The following is a 16,844-nucleotide window of genomic DNA, read 5'->3' as shown; positions in this document are numbered from 1 at the left end:
ATGATGGACAATTAGGATTCTCGCGCACACGTACTGTGCCTCCTCTGAGTGCGCGTACGTATACATGCTGTTGTGGCGCGTCTGCTGCTGAGCTTTTTATTCACGTATGGCAGCCTCTGCATTGAGAAAAGCAGTGGCTTGCCTCAATACACAGTCATCAGCTCGTCACTTCCTCTATGCGCTTTTTACGTCTTCGTACGCCGCGCATTGGCATCACCTCTGTTCCGTCTGCAGGTTTTCCTCTCTCTCTCATCCACCGTCCACCCTCTCTTCCACGCCGTCACCTCAAACGAAAGGGATGAGAGATCTCAGGAAAGAAAAGGATAAAGAGGCGGAGAGGGAGGGGGGGGGGGGGGGGGGGGGCAGCGTACGAGAGTAGAGATGAAGAACAGAAACTAAAAAAAAGCCTTGCGTCAGGTAGGGCATGAGAGAGGGGGTTAGCGATAGAGACGACAAGAGAAAACGAGTGCGTAAGAAGGGAGAAGGCGTCGCCGTACATAACACAAATACCCAACGAGAGGAAAATAACGCACGGCCAGAGAGGAGACCGCAGAGAAGAGAAATGGAAAGGGGGTGGCAACAGTCCGATGATACACGGAGAGAGAAACAGAAACTATCCCTCCCCCGGCTCGCTGCCTCGCCCTCCTCCCTCCACTCGACAAGGCACAGGTCACACAGACACACAAACATAGAACACCACCGCATGTACACACAAGAGACACTCACCTCTCTGATTGCCTTCCATTTTTCTTTTTTCTTTTAGTTAGTCGAGGAAGGGAGAAGTACGAGAAGAAAAACAAAACAAAACCAAAAATGGAGTCACACATTGAGCGGGAACAAAGGGAAAACAATAGAGCGAGACTTACAGAGGTGAAGACGAACATGATCATAATGAAAGGAAAAATGGAGGCAAATCGGCTGTGTGCACACACACGCACACATTCACATTCACATGCGCATGCATACACACACTCTCCCTCTCTCTCTCATGCACATGCCAGTAGTGGACTCTTTCCTGCGAAGAGCTGCCAGCGATTGTGAACACCACGTCTGTGTTTCCTGTCCTACCTTCCTTTCCCGCCTTGACTGATCAGTTGGCGGCGGCGGTAAACGTCCCACTCAACCACAACAGACCTCTCGGGCTTTCCCACCCTACTGAAAGCCGTACCGCTCGTACAGCTTCTTGCGTGTCGGCTCCGTGCAGGAACCGAGCGCCTGGCACCATGCGTCGGGGTTCGCACGCAACGCGTTTGAAAGCAGATCACGGATCATACGGCTCGCCTCGATGCCCTCCACAGCCACGGAGCAGCCAAGGTCGCAAAAGAGCACAAGATTCGTCAGCACAATGCTCGGTTTCTGCTGTATTGCGGTCAAAAAACCGTTCGTGCCTGCCTCCAGTAGCGATGATGACTCGCGGACGTTGCGCACGAAGCGGCAAAACGCACCAGCAAAGAGCTCCACGGAGCAGCCCGCCTTCGACTCCACGTCAGCGTCCACATAGAGCATGACGCCGAGGCACAGCGACACATTCTCTGCCATGTTGCGCATGTCCGACGTAATGTTCGTCTGTCCCAGCAACTTTGCAAAGAGTCCAAACAGATGTGGCATGGCTGGGCTTGCCTGCATCGTTGGGGCACCAGTGCCATCCACTTGATGCTCCAGCAAGTTGCACACCGCCCAAGCAACGTTGCTGACCACCGCGTAGCACGACTCATCGGCTAGGGTGACATTCTGCACCGCAAGGTCGCAAAACTGGGGGAGCACCTGCTGCAGGTGCATGGGACAGGTGCGCGCCACATCGCTGGCGAGGCAGAAGCCGTTCTGCCGAATGTGAGGCGACGCGTCAGAGAGCATGGAAAGCGTCAGCTGCATAAACACCGGCTCATTCTGAGCCACAAGAGGCTCCAGCCCCGAACCCATGGCGTCAAAGAGTCCACTCAGCAAGATGGACGAGGTCACAATGAACTCCTCATCCGGCGGGATATCACCCGATTGCAGGGCGGCGTGTCGATGCTGCAGATGCTCGCGCAGCAGCGAGAAGCTGCGGTTGAAGATCTCTGCCGTCATGGGCTGCATCGCTGGCCCAAGCGTGGAGCACACGGTTGCCATGCAGTCGAACAGACTCCACAGAAGGGGGCTGTCATTCAGAGTCTGTGACCAAAGCTGACCCAGCGGCGCAAGAAGAGTGGAGATGAGTTCCTCACTGCTGCGCACGGCAGTGCCGAGGGTCTGGCACACAGACTGCACTGCTTCGAGGAGAAGCACACGGTTCTTGAGTTGATAGGCGCCAAAACATGTCGCGATGGTGCGCACAATGGCTGGGGTAGCCACGTCCACCTTCCCTTCCTCCGCCATTTCGAGCATACTGCGAAGCGCTTCGACGGCAGCACCCTGAACCATCTTAGATGGGTTCTCCATCTTGCGCAAAATGCACGCCATCAGCCGACCCATCAACGAATCACTCGAGAGGAAGTAGCTGCCGAGACGGGTGCATGACCAAAGTGAAATACTCACGACGAGAAAATGTGTATCAGCCGACTCGAGCAACTGCAGAAGCATCGGACAAATATCAGGCAGAAACTGTTCCAGGGAGTCGTAGCAGCCCTCGCAAAAGGCACCGATGGCAAGCACACCAGCCTCCTGCTGGCGCCAGTTAGCCGGTCCAGAGCGGATCATCCCCTCAACACAGCTCAGCACTGGCAAAAGAACTAGGTCGCCGTAGTACTGACTGAGTTCATCTAACGTCAACGCCGAGACGCGGCGCAGGTTCCACTCCTCCACCTCGTCGTCGTCATCGCCGTCGTCCTCCTCTTGGTCGTCGCCACCGCCACCAGTGGTCTTGCTGTGCTCTTTGTAGTGGCGTGGACGGATTGAGTCGATCTTGTCCGGCACCTGCCAGTCCTCGGCACTCGCCTGCAGCATACCGATCTCCATCTCAGAGTAAATCATTGAATTAATGATCACTGGAATTATCTGCACGACAGTGGACTGAGCCACCTGAGCAAAGTGAGGGAAGTGCAAGATGGCGCGCCAGAACTCCGTCGCCTCAATGCGGAGACTCTCTTCCTCGGCGTTAGCCGGAGCAGCCCCGTTGCCTGCAGTGGTCGCCTGGTACATGAGCTGGCCGATCTGCTCAAACAGGTCATCGTCGATATCTCGGTAGAACGTGAGGGACAGCGCAAGGCAACGAATGCACTGTGTGGCGATGGCTTGGGAGAGGGGCGCCTTTAGGTTGTCGAAGCACGCTTGCACAACGCCGATGATGCCGCCCTGCAGACTCTGGTAGCTGCTGGACTCAAAGTCCATGCCTGCATGCTCTAAAATCAGAGCAACAACCTCGAAAGCCTTGACACGTATCTCAAGCGCGTCTGCGCCAGTTGTACCAAAGGCCGTCGACGTGAGGTACGGCAGTGCAGCAAACAGCACCGGCTTCGTCAGCCCCGCCACATCGAGCAGCGACACGGCATCGTCGACGATGTACGACAAGGCGCGGATGGCGCCATGCACCGCGCCAAGCTCGTTGCTGCGCTGGGTGAGAATGGTGCCGAGTTGTCGGACGACCGGCTCCGCAGGCCACAGCCCCTCGCGCACCGCCACGCTGATAATACTGCCGGCGACATTTCGGATGATACGCTGCGGATCGGCGACTGCGTGCTCGCACACCGCCAATTGAAGTTGCGTGTTCTGCGCACACGCAGGGTCTGCGAGACTATTCTTCAGCTGGAAACCCACTAGCTGCCGCCCGCGTAGATCAGCTTGCTGCGAAACAAAGATTTCGGCGCAGCTGGAGAAGTACACAGTGGCGTTCAGCTTAAGCTGCTGGAGCTGAGCGTCACCTTCCTGGCGCCTCTCAGTCACAGGGCTGGAGGCGGACGCCAGAGCGGCGAGGATCTGCGGTGCAAGAGAAGCCATGGAGAGGCCTGAGAGACTTTGCACTTACTCACCCCACCGTCACCACGAATTATTGGCTTGTGCACGTGTACCTCAGCCGACGTGGTAAAGAGCGACTACTAAAAATCAAGAATGATGCGAGCAGCAGCGCCCCACCACCACCTCTCTCTTGTGTACGTCCCTTTCGCTGAAGGCAAGCCTCCTGCGTTGTACAGGAACGAGGAGATGGCAATTCGAATGTGCCTCCACCGTGTCGAGAAGGGTGACCGTGCTGTGCAATGTCAGTGTGAGACCTCCACACACACACACACATGTACACACAGGCAAAGCCAAAAGTGTGTTTCTCAGCTGCAACTCTGCACTTTAATGCGTTCTTCTTTCTTTTTATTATCGTATCCCCCCTCTAGACAAACCCGCAGACCCGTCGATTCAGGGAGGGTGGGGGGAGGGGGGGGAAGAGAAGGAGAGGACAAGGATGAGATACAAAGGAAGGTTGACTCTGGCGACTGCCATAGCACAAGAGCAATCGTTTTCTTTTCTCGGCGCTTTGCAGCGCCAGATCTCGCTCGGCCCCCTTTGAGCCTCCCTTTCCTGCCTTTTACCCTGGGGAAGTAGAGAAGCAGAAGGAGTGCCCGCACCAGCTCCCACTCCCGTCGCACATTCCGTGCGCCAGCATGCACTCATCTGGGCCGCTTTACCCTCTCTTTTACACTAGTTGAGCAGGCAAACAGTTGCTGCAGAGGAAGTAGCGAGAAAGCGCCAGCTCCACGCAGTGGTGCAGCGGGAAACAAGGGGCAAAAGCCTTGAGACACATAGGTCTACAGATACATTTTGGGGGTCCTATACAGGTGCCTAGATACGCAGAGACAGCCAGTGACGTGTAGGGGAGGAGTAGAGTAGGCGCTACTTTACCTTCTCCTGGGTTTTTTCTTTTCCTTGCTGCGCCAGCGTCACGACAAGGCGGCGGGGGCACAGAGAAACATCGTGATCGGAGAGAACAAAGAAAGCAGGGTAGATGGACACACCAACAACCACACAGCTGCACTCACGAGCACAACGAGAGAAAGAAGCCGTATGGGAGAGAAAAATAAACAGTGCGACACAAAAAAAAAAAACAAGAGACGAAGAAAACAATAAGAAACTTTTTGCTCACCGGGTCTACTCTCTGCCATACGTGAGCTCAATGCTGCCCTACACCTCGGCCTGTCGCAGGCCCATGGTGTCGTGCGAGGCAGCTGCAGATGCACGCGTTACAGCAGTGCGCCGACGCCGTCATCGGAGCACGGCCCCTTCCTCCCACTCTACCCACCCAGCGTGCCGCAGGTCGCCTTACAGCTGCTCCCATCATGCCGGCCGCCACCCGATGCATTCCGCAGAGTGGCTCAGGCTTCCCACACCAGTGGGCAGCGAGGGCCCAGTGCGACGCATTCGAGCCACGCTGGCACTCTGACCATCATATCGATGGGCGTAAACGTCTTTACCGTCGCGGATCGCTCCGGCACAGCGCCATCCAGTATCTGACCGGCGACATCAGCGGCGGCACATCGCTTTGGCATCCCTGCGTTGCCGCTACTTTCTCCCTGTGACCGCCAGAACTGCGTCTGCATTGGCAGCGCTAGGGGACTGCCTGGCTCCCCCAGAGCGGGGGGGGGGGGGGGTGCACTGCTCCCCGGTGCGTGGCATCCGGGGTGTCCCGCGTCCTCAGGGGCATAGATAACATACCAGCAAGAAGATCATCGATGTACACTCACCAGCAGACAGAGGAGCACACAACCACATTAACGCGCGTGAGCATTCTCCATTTTTGGACGCGCACCACCGCACCCAAGCTTCTAGAGCACACTCAGGGCTGGCCCTTGCGCTCGAACGTCCGCTAGAGAGTCCTTTTTGCTTTTGACAGTTGGCAGTGCAGCCGATCCACATGTCGTGAAGAAATACGTTTGCACACACACAAAAGAAAATCCCACACAGCAGGGGCACCGCGTCCATAACTTCCCCGCTAGGGCTTGGCTGATCAAGTTGATTTTCTTCGGTTTTATTTGCCTGTCTTTAACGCCGACGTTTGCCTTTCTTCTTCGCGCCCTTCCAGTGATTTCGAATCGAAGACTACTGTACATATACCGGTAATGGGGGAAGAAGAACTTAGGGGGAGAGGAGTACGAAGGAGCAATGGAGAAACCAGCGAAAGCGCGAATCGGCAAAAATAAAATGAAAAGAGACCTGAAGGGAACGAGAGAACAACCAAAAAGGGGGGAGACAAACCTACAAAAAGAAAGGAAAAAAAAAAAAACGCCACATTGTCTTCATTTTCCGGTGGATGGGGGTGGCGTGAGTGAAGGTGTACTACGTGCATAAGCGCATGTATGCATCGATGCACAGCCTTTGCACTGACAACCTTCCCAGAGGCCAACCCACAACCCAGCAGAAATCGACCGAAAGGAGAAGAATTTGAGAAAGAGACACGCAAAAAGGAAGCGAACGACAATGAAAAGAAGAACCTCTAAAAACGAGTGCCCCGCCACCTAACTGAGTAACTAAACGGGGGAAACACACAATATAGCGAGCCTTCCAGTCAGAGGGACCAAAAAAGTGGCAGTTTGAGAAGAGAAGAAGAAACATTTGTGCCCTTCGAGGTAGCATCGTCGACGTGTTGAAGGAGGGGGAGGGGGGCAGAGCAGAAGGTGATACACTAACGACTTGTCAGGAGTCTCGCAATACACGAGGAAGGGAGAGAGGGAGGCACAGTACGGGGGGTAGGGAGGAGGGGAAGGAGGGGGGGGGGGGCAAACTCAGAGACGCGCAAGAGCAAAAATCATCAGGAGACAGTGGCATGTTGGAACACGCGAAGGCATTCCGCCAGACATCGAGCCGCTCTTCATGCAGCTGGAGCCTTGTCGTGGCGAGGGCAGGTGCGCACCAAACGAAAGGTAACACATAGAGAAACAGAGGAAATGGCATGTCTACCCGACATGCGTACCTCACCCACCGCATTAAAAACCCAAGACACGTACCCTCACCCACGCGATGAAGGTGACACGGCTGCACTCTCGTGTGCTACATCAAACACATCTGCCTTCAGCCCTCCGGCAATTCTGATCTGTGACGAGACCACCTCTACTTCCTTTTTAGACTTTTTAATCGGCTTTCCCTCCATCAATTCGCACCCCCTCACCGCGGCCCCCCCCTCCTCCTCCTCCTCCCACACTCTTGTAACTCTCATTTGCGATTAACAGTGGCGCGCCGCTCCGAACGCGCAACACTCAGTACCTCCTCGAAGGCAGTCAAGGCGGGAGCTACTAGTTTACCCTCAGAGAGGCGGTGCTGCAGTGGCTGTATAGGGTATCTGTTCTCTCGCAGGCCCAACCAACCTGGCGACCGCGTCGCAAAGGCAGACTTTTCTGAGGGCATAGCCAAAAAAGCGCCAGGCGTGCTGACAGTATTCGGGTTAGGAGATGTACTGCGGTACCCACCTGAGTCGCTATCTCCCACACCGCTGGTGGCGCTGTAGAGAACAGAGTTGAGCAGTGGCGGCGCCACTGAGCGTGACCCGGGCGTCAATGTCACCTGGTCAAAGCCGCCGTCGTTACTGAGCAAGGTGCCACACGGTGTTTTCTTGCAGCCCGGTAATTTCGAGAATCGGCTGCTGTCGCCATCGTCGTCTACCCCTTGTCGGTCATCCCCCTCATCAATAAGGGAAGGCGTCACGCTCTCGGGTAGCATCGTTTGCGCTACCGTCGATGGCACCTTGGCGTTAAACCAACTAGCTGTGTCGGCCGTCCCGCTCCCCAGCACTCGCGTGTCCCCGCTTGGAGTTGCCGAGTTTCTCGTCAGGGTGCCGTTTTCGTTGTTGGCTTCCCTACCAGCGTGATGCCCACCAGGTGCGCGCTGTGCCAAAAAGGAATGCCGCGACGAGGCGCTCGATGACATCCTGCTCAAAGTGGGAGAGTACTCAGCCGCGTTACTTTGCAAGTTCACTATAGAGAAAGCGGCATCCAGTGGCTGTGCGGGTCGGCCCACGACACAGCCTTCCGCGCTGCCGCCTGCGAGCGCGCGACCGCCACCGCCACCTTCCGACTGCTTCCCCGTGCGAGTCGTCACCGCCGATATCCGAGAGCTCCTCCGCGGCGGATAAAAAAGAGAAGTAGCACTTATAGGACCGGCTTCACTGCTGTGACGGAACCTCACCTCAGCAGCGACGCTGGGGGCTTGAGTCACATGCTCCGTTTCACCGCTGGAGGTGCTCATCTTACTGATCTTGTTGGCGCCGGCATGCATCTTCACAGAGGAAGGGGATCCGACGTACGCGATGCTACCGAAAGGGGACGAGCAGCTCAGTTGAATGGAGCTCCGGCCCTGCATACCTGCACGAATGGATTTGACGTAGCTGCACACAATAGCACGCGCGGGCGCCGAGAGGACGATTGACTGCCGCCGCACCTCAACCTTCACCGTTCGCGTGGCGTCCCGCACCTCCTGCTCCGATACACTGAAGTCGCGCAAGAAGCTGTGAGAAGCGCCGCCGGGCTCCACCGGCAGGGCAGAAACGCGAGCAGCAGAAGGCACCACATGAGGAGGGAAGGGGATGTTGGAGCCGTTCGCCATCGGGAGACACTCAGGCGATGGCCCGGGTGCCACGACCGGCGTCGCATCCGACAACGGCATCACCAAGCCAGTGGTGCGCTGCGCTGTGGAAGAAGAGAGAAACGTGTCACCGTCCAGACAGGTCGAGGAACGAGTCCCCAACGACGCCTCGTGAAACGCGCTCTGCCGCATGGTATCCTGGAAGCTCTCCTGGTCCAGGAAGGACTTGAGTTGCGCCAGAGACCAGCGCTTGGTGGGGTCCTTGGCCAGCAACCCATTCAGCACGACCCTCCACTCCGTTGCCAGCAGCGTCTCGTACATTGTCTTGCCGCACCACGGGTACGCCTGCGTCAGAACGTTTGTGCGCACCTCGGCGTACGAGTTGCCAAAAAACGGGGGCATACCGACCAGCATGCAGTAAAGGGTGGCCCCGAGCGCCCAGACATCGGTGAGGTGGGGATCCAGCGAGTGCTGATTCACGGAGCCGTCAAACAGCTCCGGCGCGGTGAAGAGAAGCGTGCCACCACCCAAGCGAGGTTTACTACCACCCCCGTCCCCCTTTCGATCCCCGCCGGTCGAATCACTACCGAGAGATCTGGAGGAGTAGTCGCTACTGCCGTCGTCACTTTTGCTGTTATGGTTACTCTCCACTGCATCCTTCATCTCCTGCCGGGTAGAGAGAATCTCGCTGACACCAAAGTCAGTGAGAAAAACCTGATGGTCAGTGCCGAGCAAGATGTTGTCCGGCTTGATGTCGTGATGGACGAGGTTCCGCTTGTGCATATACCGCAGCCCACTCACGAGTTGGCGCAAGTACAGCGCACAGATGTGCTGGCCTAGTGGCTTGCAGAAGAAAACAGTTGGATTACTGGCAATCTCCGCATCAGTGAGAGGCTCGGACCCGCCAGTAGCCGATTGCCGTACCGCGCACCGCATCAGAACTTTGTTGCAGGCCTCGCCGCTCAGCGGAATGCCAGCCTCGATCGACTTCAGGGCAGTGCTCCCAAGTTTGTGCGGTTTCAGCCGGACCACAGGCCCGTTTGGCACATACTCCATGATTAGGTAGAGCATGTGCGAGTCCGGGTCGTCAATCACCTCGTAGAGAGAGACGCAGTTCCGATGGCGTACTTTCTTCATGATGGCAATTTCGCGCTTCAGCGCCGCCTCCTGGTTGTTGGCGCCTAGGCCACCGATCTTCTTCTTGAGGAACTTCTTGTCGATCATTTTGATGGCTACCATCTGGTCTGTGTTGGTGTCGATTCCAAGTTTCACTTTGCCGTACGCGCCGCGTCCCAGATTTGCGATTACCCTGTAGCAGTTGATCATGCGGTTTCCTTGCTGATCGTACGCCATGTCAAGCTGATTCGTCTCATACACTGGTGGCCGCATGAGGCTGGCCGTGCTCATTCCTGAGATCATACTAGTGGAGAAGGCACGACTTCGCCCAATACCATCGAGCTCCGAGAGCGCGCCGGCGAGCGGCGCTACATGACTTCCTTCCTTGCGCACTGTCTCGAGCAGCTCCACTAACGTCACTACCACCGTCTCCACCTCCTGTTGATTCTTGGTGCGCAGCTGGCGCCGCAACGCGTCCGCGGTATTCTCACCACTAGCCGGGCAGAAGAACGTATCAAGTTCGTGCATCCGCATGGCGTGTACGAAGTGCTGACCAACCTGACAGATAATCTCCGCAGCTGCCTTGAACTGACGCGTGCGGGGGCTGCTACGCGAGCTCGTCTCGGATTCCTCGCTGGCACGCCGCAGCTCTGGATCGAAGCTCGCAAAGCTACCATTATTGCTGATGCTCTTTCCATGTAAGTAGCCGACACCACAGAAATCATCAATGGAAAAGTTCTGGCCCAGATCGTTGAAGAGGTCATCGATGAGGGGGTTGTGCCCATCTCTGCTTGAGTCTGACATTTTGGAGGCGGCGACTGTCGTGTCAGCGGCATTGGGGAATGAAGTGGCAGCCTTCGTTATGGCCGGCAAAGCCGACTTGACATGATCGTCCACCTTGCCTCGTGTCTTGCTCATTCGACTGCAGAAGAAGAAGCACACGGTCAGGGCGAGTTGAGTTTCAGAGGGAAAGGGGAAACAAAAGTAGAACGAGAAAAAAAAAATACAGAAGAAGCGCAATACCGCCTAGAAGCGTTCTTTCGCTTTCACAGCCCTGAGCGCACGGATGAGCGTTGATCGACTCGTGAGAAGCCAGGGGAGAGGGGAGCGGCAAAAAGAGGGCGAGGGTCGTGCTATGAAAGGGGCGAAAAGAAAGGCGCCGTCCCAAATGGTGCGACACCCCGAGCTGACGCAGAGACACACCCCAAAAAAATGCGCAGCTCTTCAGTGATCCCCCGCGGCGTGTATTCGTTTCAACCACCACCACCCCCCTCGCTTCGGTAGCTCTAGCCTTACCCCCTTGCCCTTGCGTCTGCTCGCGCGACTCAGCAAAGCAGTGCGTTTTTTTTTTTCTCCGCCACAGCAGAAAGAGAGGGTGTGACAGGGAAGTAACGAGTAAATAAAGCGCACGTTGGCCCCCGTGATAAAGCCCAAAAGCCGGCTAAAAAACCCCCTGTCCTCTGGGCTTGCACTCGGACTCGGTCACGCAACGACAACAACAAAAAAAAAAAATAATGCAATAAAAGCCGAAAGGAGATGCGCCACCTCACCACAACAGCCTTCAACGGAGAGCAAGCGTGTTTGGGCCCTTCTCTGCAGTACCCCTTTCGCTCTATAATTACGTGTGCGTAACGCGAGAGCGTCTCTTTCTTTTTGGCTCTCGCGACGTTATCCAACGGTGGGGAAGGTGAGCACACAGGCACAAAGGAAGGCAACGATGTAGGCTGATGGAGGGGGGGGGGGTGAAAAGAGAGGAATGGGCGAAAGAGGAAACGTTAGTCGAGTAGAAGTGCAAAGGCAATCAGAAGATCAAACACACGCACACACAGGAGAGAAAACGGCTTACGAAAAAAGAGCAATGAAAAAAAAAAAGCACAACACAATAAGTATGAAGGGGAAAGAAGAGGACGAGCACAGAAGCCACGCACGAACACACACACACACAAGCTCACCCCAGCAAAAAAACACCCTCCCTCAAACAAGGAGAGGAGTACTACAACGGGGAAGACGTAGCGGCGGCACGTTGCCCCTCCTCTCTGTTTCCAGTGCACTCTCCTTTAGCGCTAAGAAGGAGGAAAGAGAAAGGAACGGTGCCGAAAACATATACAGATGTACATAGATAGATATATACAGATATATACAGATAGATTGATAGATATGGCAACAAAAACACCTCCCAAGTCCAAAAAATGGAAAGAGAGATAGGCGGAGGGAGGGAAATCGCTGTGGCCACCTCCGTCGTCGCTTGAGGGGGGGGAGGTACGCGTTGACGGGTGCGTGTGTATGTGTGAAAGTGAGGCGTCGTAGGCTACAAGAGGGTAGCGCGGCGGTGGTGGTGTGAAGGAAAACTGCGCGCTAAAAGAAGAGAAGGAAAGGGAAGAATGAAGACGTGGTCTGCCCCCCCCCCTCCCCTCTCTCGTCTTGAGCACCACGCAGGCGAAACAGAAGGGGGAGGGTGAGAAAAAGAATAGGCAAAGCGATCAGATGTCACGGGAAGGGGTGAAGGTGAGCACGCCACGCAAGAAAGAAATTTAACAAAAGAAGGAACCGCGCCGTACTAGGACACAAAATCAGCAAATACCGTTTTGCTGCTCTCTCCCACCAAAGTTATGTATGTAGAAGTGTTTGCTTGGGTGCCCTCCACACGTTTGACGCACACCTGGCTCTCTCTCTCGCTCGCTCGCCAATGCAAGCGGGCTCGTCAGTCCGCCAACGGTCTTTGGTTACGTGAGAGAAACAGAAAGGGCTCTGTGCCTTTTTTTGCTTTTCTCAGGAAGAAGCACCAAGCGCCAATAAAAGGAAGAGAGAAACGGTGGTAGAGAGGGGTGAGGGGGTAGTCGCCGACGTAATAGGTTGAAGCGTCTGTATTACCCAGGAAGAAGAATTAAACAGTTGAGGCGACGAAAGGGGTGAAAATATGTTGCTGCGCTTTAACAGTACAGTACAGCCGACCCCAAGAACTATACATAGGGTTTGTGTGGGTGGGTGGGTGTGCTCCCCAGATTACTGCTCATGTAGGGAATGGGGAGAGAGACAGAGAGACAAAGGAAAAAAGCAAATGAGTTTTTTAAAAGGTGTGAAGGAAAGGGAAGAACGAGAGTATTGCAAAGCAGCTGAGACACCACTTCTGTGATGGCAGACTGAGAGAGAGAAGACCAAGTCACAGCAAACGCGCGCAAGTTCGCGAGTGAGAGAGACGCAGTGTGTGTGGAGAGAGGGGGGAGAAGAGAGTGTACTCAGTGCCTGCGAAGACTGCTTGGTGAAGTCTCCGGAGAAGCACGTTGACACACAGCTACTGCACTCCCTCAGTTTTTCAGCGTCCTCTTTTCCTAGATTAGAGTGTATGCGAGTAAAGGGGCGACCCCAGTTCATGCACTTGCTTGCACAAGAATGTCCCTCGACACGTGAGGAGGAGGGGCAGAAACAACAGGCGGAACAGCTGTGAATAAAACACCAAGATCTGGCGACCCCTTGAGAGGTAGAAGAGTGGAAAAGAAAACGGCTCTACCCAAAAAGAACAGCATCAAATACACGCAACACACAGGGGGAGTAGGCGGCTGTGCAATTGCACAGAGTACTAGGGAAACCGCACACATACACGTCGGCATCGACACGACAGCAAACAGCAAGAGCTAAAGAGGTGGCACTGTACACGTGCACATTTACCTGGAAACAAGACGTCCCCTCCCCTCCCCTCCCCTCCCCCCCCCCCCCACATGGACTCCGGCCTCCAAGAAGGAGCGCCCCTCGCGCACTAGAGCTTGCCCTCGTCATCGATAGTGTGTTGGGATTTGTCACTCGCGTCCTCTTCACCCGACGTCGCTTGATCCCACCTTGGGTCGACGCAAATGCGGTAGGCAGCGCTCAGCTTGCCGGCCAAGAACATGTTCTCTTCCTTGATGGCAAGGGTAAACATGCGCTCGAAGTTTTGCCGTGCGGCCCTATGTGCCTTACCAGGCGCTAGTGGGAGCGACACTGATGTCGACGCCGAGCTGGCCTCCGCCCGTTGCACACTGATGTACAAGTCAGGAAAGTCACGATCAAGCCCGAGCAGTTGTATCGCCTCAATTGCAGACATCACACGAGGGCTCCCCATCCCTGTTGAATCCTGCGCTGCCCCTACCGCACCACGCGCCTGCTCTTCCTGACGCAGTTTCCGACTCTCCCGCTGGTACGCAACGGCAAACACTTGCAGCAGCGCGACACTACCAACGATCAGTAAGCGTGCCAGCTGCGGGAGCATCCGGGCGACACGGGTGGGGCGAAATAGCGCTAACGACGACCCTCCTGTGCCAACACAGCCACAACGCTGAGGAGAGTGTGCTCGAAGTGTCCCTCTCTTCGCCGCAGCCGCAGTCTTTGCAGAAGCAGCAGTAGCGGTGCAGCGTAGTCGAGATGTCAATGTTGTATACTTAGCGCACGAGCACCACATGACAGTCACCAATGACATGCCAGTCGATGCCGCCACTGCTGGCCTAGGCCTGCAAAAAAGTCCCATTCATGAAGGTGAAGAGACGGCCTCAGGATCAACAAGGAAGAACGAAAAGAGAAGGCCCCTTTTTCCCCCCTTCTGACACAGCGACCCGAAGAAAACGAGCTGTAATCTTTAATCGGCACGGTTAAGCGAGAGAAACGAAAGATGATTGAAGTTCACAGAGGCTGAAAAGCATAAGCTTGCGAAAGGAGGGTGCGCCGAAAGCGTGGGCGAGCTGCGTTTCGTTTTGGGGGCCCTGCGCAAGTTGCACGCTGCCTATACTCTGAGTGTGAGTATAAAATATGTCCGTGTGAACTTCACTGCGCGCAGCTGGGCACCAGAGAAAAGATGTGGGCTGTGGGAAGAGGCAACAACAACAACAACGGCAGCAGAAGAAAAAGAAATTGAGATAGGGGGTATCCGATCTACTTGGAGCAATAGAGCACAGTTGCCGCGAAAAATACCCACACGCGCGGTGGCGAAACGACGGAGAGGAGGCGTACAAAAGACGCGAACAAAGGATGCACCGGAGGCTTACTCACACTTTAGTCTCGCTCGTTTGCGGATAGGGTGCAGTGCAATGCGTTGTGCTACAAGGCAGCAGGGTGCTGCACACACACACACACACGCACAACTCGAGGGGAGGGACATGAGATACCTAATGAGAAGAGAACATCAAAGATGATCCCTTCACTTCAGTTACGACTTCAGAGATGTGAAGAAGCCTTTGCCTCTCTGATGCACCATAGCGAGATCATCGCTGCTGGACTCCTTCACTGGGTTCCACCTTGCTGTTGAACTGAAAAAAAAAAAAACAGCTCACTCTTTCGGCGCCTCAACACGAACGCACAACGCTTGCAACAATTGAGAGAGAAGGAGCACCCCACCTCCTACGGATGCACACTCGCTTCATGTTCATTGCCACAAAGCGCGTGTGCGAGAAGCGGAGAGGGGTAGAGGAGCATAACGCTTACCGCAGGCAGCTTTTCGCAACTGCTGCCCTCCCCCCTCCTCATAGTCTTTCCTTTGTCCCACTCTCCCCGAAGACACTAGGCGAGCTCCGCCGCAAGCGAGTTCCGACGCTGTCGCTGCACCTCTTGCCACTCGGCAAACTCCTCGTCCGTCATGCGCATGAGCGGTGCGAGGGCAGACTTCTTCATGCGCAGCGGGTCGTAGTTGGCGCTAGCCAAGGATCGGTGTGCCTCCGCATAGTAGCTCCGAACGGCATCGATAGGTTGTTCCGTGCGATTGAAGAGTGCTGTGGAGACTTTGGTATTTGCCAGAGCAGCGTCACGGATGCGAATATAGCGGCGCTCGGCACGAATCACGCGGTGCACCAAAAGACGGTACCATTCGTGAAGGAATGGTAGACTGCGTCGCTGACTCAGCGGCACCACGCGCAGGAAGTGAATCAGCTGCACCTCCCAGTGCCCCAGCTCATCCATGGCATCGAGGAGCTCGCCATGAATGTCGTAGCCGGGGCGCGGGCCGTACATGCGCTCCTCCCACTCCCTAAGCCCTCGCCCGCCCGTCTTTTCCTTGTCTGCAACCACGTCGCGGCGGGTCCACACAGGGTTGTCCGGCGTCACGGCTCGCTCCGGCCATGGATCCGGTGCCATGAGCACGTAGGCGTTCATAAAGTTCTTGGTGTACACCGGCGCAGAAGTGACCGGCCGAGTCGCGCCAGAGGCTGAGTCCATCGGAGCAGACTCGACAGCATCGTTGCCGCTCTCCCCAAAGAGCGGCAGCAGACGGTGCAGGTGAAAATCAGGTGGGAAAGGAATGAACTTCGCTGCGTTCTCCTTTGCACTTGGGGGTTTGTGACCATACTCCGCCTCGTACATGCGCTCCCGCGTTCGCTTATACACAAAGTCGGCTGTCGGCTTCTCGCCCATGTCACGCAGAAGGAGCGCGTCGTGCAGAACGTCACCGAGGATAGCGTCGGCAGTGCGCTTGCGGCGGTTGCGTCGACGGTTGCGGCCACTTACCACGACGTCCATCGCCTTCCCCAAGTCGGTATCAGGTGCTGTGATGGAAAGGCAGTCAGCGGAGGTGACGGACTCCGGTGATGCAGTAATTTCTGCTGTCGGTGTCCCAAAACAGCTAGAAGCATCGGATCCGGAAGCCTTCCTCTCTCTCTTCAGTGTGTGCTCGACAGCCGTGAGAGGGTCGTTGTGGCCGAACGCGTCCTCATCGGAGTAGCCGGGGGACTCGACAGTCTGCCCTGGGAAGCCTTCAGTGGCACGCATGGGTGACATGAACGACATCGATGGGGGGTGGCTCGAATGCCCCGCAGTCACTAGGTTTGACCTACCCTCGTCATCGGCGCTACACTCGCTCTCACCGGTGAACGAGGCAGACGAAGAAGCAGGAGGGAACTGTAGTGGTGGTGGTGTGCTGCTGCACAGATTCGTCGTAAGAGAAAGCGCCGATGATGAGGTACTTCGACCAGCTCGAAGTTGCCTCTGGTCGGCGCTACTGCAGCTGTGGCACACTAGTGCGCCAAAACCTCGAGCTACACAACGCATGGGATGACGGAGAAAGTATAATAGAAGCAGCACTGCCCTCTTCGTCCTTCTCTTTTCGCCCCTGGAAGTTCTACTGTGAACCTTCATAAAATATGGCGTTGCGCAAAGACGGTGGAAGGAGAAGATGATCGGCCCATCCACAGAGTGAGAGCAGCGAGAAAAGGCGGAAGAAAATCGTAGAGAGTAGAAAAATGGCAACGATAGTGGCGGATGATGAAGCTCCGTATGCATGCAAGTGCGCATCTGCTATCGAC

At 55.8% G+C, this 16,844-nt stretch overlaps 4 protein-coding genes across 4 annotated transcripts; all 4 read right to left on the bottom strand.

The window, feature by feature from the left end:
• Positions 1-1,152: 1,152 nt before the first annotated feature.
• On the bottom strand, positions 1,153-3,912 carry LBRM_34_2280 (conserved hypothetical protein; the record flags this gene model as incomplete). The annotated part of the gene is made up of 1 exon (XM_001568287.2): positions 1,153-3,912. One exon carries the CDS (start codon positions 3,910-3,912, stop codon positions 1,153-1,155), a length of 2,760 nt encoding a protein of 919 aa, XP_001568337.2.
• Positions 3,913-7,107: 3,195 nt separating this feature from the next.
• On the bottom strand, positions 7,108-10,506 carry LBRM_34_2270 (putative protein kinase; the record flags this gene model as incomplete). Its single annotated transcript, XM_001568286.1, has 1 exon — positions 7,108-10,506. One exon carries the CDS (start codon positions 10,504-10,506, stop codon positions 7,108-7,110), a length of 3,399 nt encoding a protein of 1,132 aa, XP_001568336.1.
• A 2,836-nt stretch (positions 10,507-13,342) lies between these two features.
• Positions 13,343-14,038, bottom strand: LBRM_34_2260 (conserved hypothetical protein; the record flags this gene model as incomplete). Its single annotated transcript, XM_001568285.1, has 1 exon — positions 13,343-14,038. The coding sequence occupies one exon, from the start codon at positions 14,036-14,038 to the stop codon at positions 13,343-13,345; it is 696 nt and encodes a 231-aa protein (XP_001568335.1).
• A 1,073-nt stretch (positions 14,039-15,111) lies between these two features.
• On the bottom strand, positions 15,112-16,329 carry LBRM_34_2250 (conserved hypothetical protein; the record flags this gene model as incomplete). The annotated part of the gene is made up of 1 exon (XM_001568284.1): positions 15,112-16,329. The coding sequence occupies one exon, from the start codon at positions 16,327-16,329 to the stop codon at positions 15,112-15,114; it is 1,218 nt and encodes a 405-aa protein (XP_001568334.1).
• Between the last annotated feature and the right edge of the window lie 515 nt (positions 16,330-16,844).

The sequence above is a fragment of the Leishmania braziliensis genome, chromosome 35, assembly GCF_000002845.2.
Source record: "Leishmania braziliensis MHOM/BR/75/M2904 complete genome, chromosome 35".
Lineage (NCBI taxonomy): Eukaryota > Euglenozoa > Kinetoplastea > Trypanosomatida > Trypanosomatidae > Leishmania > Leishmania braziliensis.
Note: the sequence above shows the minus strand (reverse complement) of the source record. Positions and strands in the feature narration are given on the sequence as shown.